The sequence below is a fragment of the Sceloporus undulatus genome, unplaced genomic scaffold, assembly GCF_019175285.1.
Source record: "Sceloporus undulatus isolate JIND9_A2432 ecotype Alabama unplaced genomic scaffold, SceUnd_v1.1 scaffold_3031, whole genome shotgun sequence".
NCBI classification, from domain to species: domain Eukaryota; kingdom Metazoa; phylum Chordata; class Lepidosauria; order Squamata; family Phrynosomatidae; genus Sceloporus; species Sceloporus undulatus.
Genome location: NW_024805951.1, coordinates 1 through 4,253, shown reverse-complemented (window position 1 = coordinate 4,253; position 4,253 = coordinate 1). Strand labels below are relative to the sequence as shown.

General features: G+C 42.2%; 1 protein-coding gene across 1 annotated transcript; it reads right to left on the bottom strand.

The window, feature by feature from the left end:
* Positions 1-1,405: 1,405 nt before the first annotated feature.
* On the bottom strand, positions 1,406-4,064 carry LOC121918015 (tektin-3-like; the record flags this gene model as incomplete). Its single annotated transcript, XM_042444131.1, has 2 exons — positions 3,674-4,064; positions 1,406-1,560 (listed from the first exon to the last, which is right to left on the bottom strand). Coding segments are annotated over exons 1-2 (488 nt in total), but the record flags the coding sequence as incomplete, so codon positions are not given.
* Between the last annotated feature and the right edge of the window lie 189 nt (positions 4,065-4,253).

Sequence of the window (4,253 nt, the reverse complement as noted above, 5' to 3'; positions counted from 1 at the left end):
ACCAGTCTTGTCAGCCTCTCTGTCACATCCCGGATCTTTGCACCTGGAAGACAACACACCTCTCAAGACATCTTGTCAGGCCTACAAATTACTGCTTCTGTACCCCTCAGCAAGGAGTCCCCCACTATGACCACACACCTCCTCCGAGGCTTAGCACCGACTGTTCCATCGGGTGGGACTCTCAGGCTCCCCTGCTCTGTCCCTGAAGTCTGTCCATGCTGCTCTTCTTCATCCTCCTTGATATGGGAAAGAGCTTCGAATTGATTCTCTAGCTGCAAGCTCCCCGAACAATTCCTTCTTGGCTTACTTCTCTTTGTGACATTCCTCCAGCTGTCTGCCTCCTCTGTTTGGCAAGTGACCTCTTCCACCCTAGCATCTTCCTCTGCGTGGTACTCATCCAAGATGGTTAGTTCTATTGTGTCCAGGAAATCCTCTTGTTCCCTAATATGCTGAAGTGTAGCTACTCTGGCCTCCAGCTGCTGCACTTTCTCCTCCAAGAGTGCTACCAACTTGCACTTGGTGCATGTGAAGTTCTCGACTTCTGTAGGCAAGAAGAGAAACATTCCACAAGAGTTGCAGGTGACTGCAGCAGATCCCTCGCTGTCCATACTGCAAAGTCTTTAGTAATGAATATAACAGTCAATCTAGTGGGTATACCTCTTTAAAGGAATGTACTGGCTGCTATCTTACACTTAAATTACAATGGTAATTTCTCTTTCCTACAGGGGTAAAAAAAAACTTATAACAGTTTTATTCCCCCAACTTAGTGTCTCAGTCAAAACTCCATTTCTTCCTGAGAACAAGAAAGTTTGTGAATATTCTTCACATTCCTAAATTTTCCTATAGTTTATTCACCAATCCCACCCACTCAGAATTTCAGAGTTTCCTAATAAAAAGTTTCACCCCTTATTTATGGATTAGCACCAGACTTACAATACTATTCTAACTGAAAAGATCTGATAGCTATACGGGCTTACAATCAGACAGAAGCTTCTTTTGCAAGCAGAAATGCCCATCTGCTGGCAAATACTACTTCTGATGGGCTGATTTCAGAAACCTGATTTCAGATTAAAGGCTTTATTTTGCAGGGAGAGGACTGCTGAAAAGCAGGAAAGTACACACTTGACATGCAGAAAGGTACTATATTCATTCCTGGTGTCTCCAGTTGAAAAATCAGGTAGCAGGTAATAGAAGAAAATACTGTCTAGAGCTGCTTCCTATCAGGATTGACAATACTAGTGCAGATAGATAGATTAATCCAATACAAGGCAAATTCCAAAGTTCTTTTCCCCAAAGTATTCAAGGGCATAGATACTTATAAAAATAAAATGCACAACATTGCATGCCCCCTCCCCCCCACAATGCCACCATGAAATATGACAACTAACCATCTGGTTTCCCTTACCGTAACTGGGCAGAGTCCCGGCAGAGTTCTACATTGGGTCTCCGTATACGTTCATCTAGGCGAGTTTGGGCCACCTTCAAGGCACACCCTTTCCCCCTGATGGCTTTCTGAATTGCTTCTATGGTCATCTCTGTCTCAAAGATTTCTTGCAATGTCTGAAGTTTGGAGAGAATAAGAGAGTAAGCATCTGCACTGTAGAATTAATGCAATTTGACATTTCTTTAACTACCACAGCTCAATACTATGGTATTCTGGGATTTGTAGTTTTGTAAGATAATTAGGCTTCTCTGTCAGAGAGCTGTGGTGCTACAAGAAGCTACAAATCCCAGGATTCCATAGGATGGAGCCATGACAGTTAAAACGGTGTCAGACTGCATTAATTCTCACAGTATGACAGCAGCCTCAACTTGCAATAAGCTGAGGACAAAAGGAGGAAGTGAAAGGGAGAGAGAGAGAGAAGCTAGGACTTTTTAAAAGTATCAGAAAATATGGGACAACGAAGTATTAACTGGGACTATGTCTGCCAAAGTAGAACAATTGGAGAGCATGCTATACCAGTGAAATAGTTCTGAATGTTTTGCAACTACAGCTCAAGAACAGGTCCAGAACAGCCCCCCAAGAAGTGAGTGACTTTGCTTCCATTATTTCTCATATTTATTTTGCTTCACACCCTACTCATGGTAAGCAGTGTCCAATAAGCCAAACCAATGACAGCAGAGACCTAAGAGTTCTATATCCATGACACGTCTCAGAAAATCTGGTGAGCTGTAGGAAGCATAAGAGTGTGGGCTGGGAGGTTTTACGGTCCAGTCTCTCAACAAGGCCTAACTACACCTTCTGCTATACCATGGTACTGAATCAGAGCCTGGAATATTACTTTCTGGACTCACTCTGACTGTTCCCAAAATATCCCAGCCAGGATGAGTTTATATTCTGTCTAAAAGAAAAATTACAAAGAGCAAAGTGAGAGCTTGAATAAATTTCTTTTTTGGACAACATCCCCCCAAATCCCTCAAAAAGCATGGATTCTTATAGGAAAAGATGTAAAGCTGATTACAGTTAGGTACAGCATATGAAGGCCTTTGAACATTTTGAACCTCCCTTCTAATAAGTAAAACTAGTAGGTTATAAAGCCAACAGGGTGTGTGTGTGTGTAAAATACTACTGTATGCTCATATACACTATGAGAAATGTCTGTTGAATAGCAAAAATTAAACTATTAAAAAGAAAACAGTGCAATCTCATGCATGTCTGCTCAGAAGCAAGTTACACTCAGTGCAATGAGTTGTTCCCAGACTGCACCATAAAGGCTGCAAATCCATAAAACAGCACAAATTATAAATCACTTGTTGTTGTTGTTGTTGTTGTTGTTGTTGTATGCTTTCAAGTCATTTCTGACTTGTGGTGACCCTAAGGTGAACCTAGAGTATTCTTAGCAGACTTTGTTCAGAATGGGCTGGTCTTTGCCCTCCTCTGAGACTGAGAGAGTGTGACTTGCCCAAGGTCACCCAGTGGGTTTCCATTGCTGTGTAGGGATTTGACCTCTGGTTTCCCAGTGTCCTAGTCCAACACTCACACCAAGCTACCCTGCATTTACTCACATAAATCACTCGGCATGTGTTCAAATAGCCTTGCAAAATAAACTGCAGTCATCCTGATAAAACTGTTTAAAAGTTGGGGTTTTGTCCCCACCCCCACTAACAACACAAAATGTTAATTTACTCTTCAGCCATGTGCACAATATGTGCTGTTGAATGGGGAGAATGCCTCGTGAGGTATTGTGTAAGTGGTATTTAAGTTATGATGCTTTCTTTAATGCTGGGTTTACAAACTCATAAATTTGTAAGAAATGAAAGGCTTCATGTGTGTGTGTGTGTGTTCAAGTCCCCTGCCAACTTTTGGTGATCCCATAGATTTCATAGGGTTTTCTCAGATAAAGAATCTGCAAAGGTGATTTTGCCAGTTCCTTCCTCTGACATATAGCCTACAGCACCTGGATGGCAGTCTTCTATCCAAGTACTACTCACAGCTGACCCTGATTAACTTCAATATCCGACAGGATCTGGTGCCTTGAGGGTATTTAGGTTCAGTATCTAGCCTGACACTCAAAGGTAGGACCACCCACCCTTACTAACCCATCCTCCAGGGGCTCTATTGCCAATCTAAAGCAAGCACATTGCAGAGCTTCACACAACTCCTTCAACAGAGCCACATCCTGCAAGGAGAAAGCAGTTAACCCCAATCAGGGAGCTGAGCATTTGGTTCCACCTTAGCCAGAAGAGTCTGAATCTTGTTTTTGGCATCAGCTGTTTCTGAAATGCGGTTGGTAAAGGCGACGTTTGCTTTGTTAAATTGGTTCCACATCTCATTGGCAGTCACCACGAGCACCGTCTCAATATCAGTCCTGAGTTTGGCGGTGGCAAACCGCTCACTCTGAGAACGGAGAATGTTATCATCCGTAAACTTGGCCCAGGATTCTGGCACAGAAATCCTGGGAAAGCACAAGAAGAGACAAACAATGGAGTCTGTACACAGTTTGTGTAGATCCTTATGGAACAAAATAGAGGGAATACTAGTATATTGCACAATTAGGAGTTGCATATGTGCTCATTTGGGACAGGCCAGACAGCTTTTGTGCACATTTTTCTGAATGTTAATCTTGAAGAATCTTCCTAGGTTATATATAGAGATTATGGTGAGAGAAAGAAAGGGTAGGAGGGAGGCAGCATTTTTCAATACAAGATAAGTAAATAAAACAGCAGCTAGAAATTTTGAGATTATTTTCAAGTCAGTCAAAATGTAATATCATTCACACACTATCTCTGCTTTAAAAATGGTGGGGATTCTC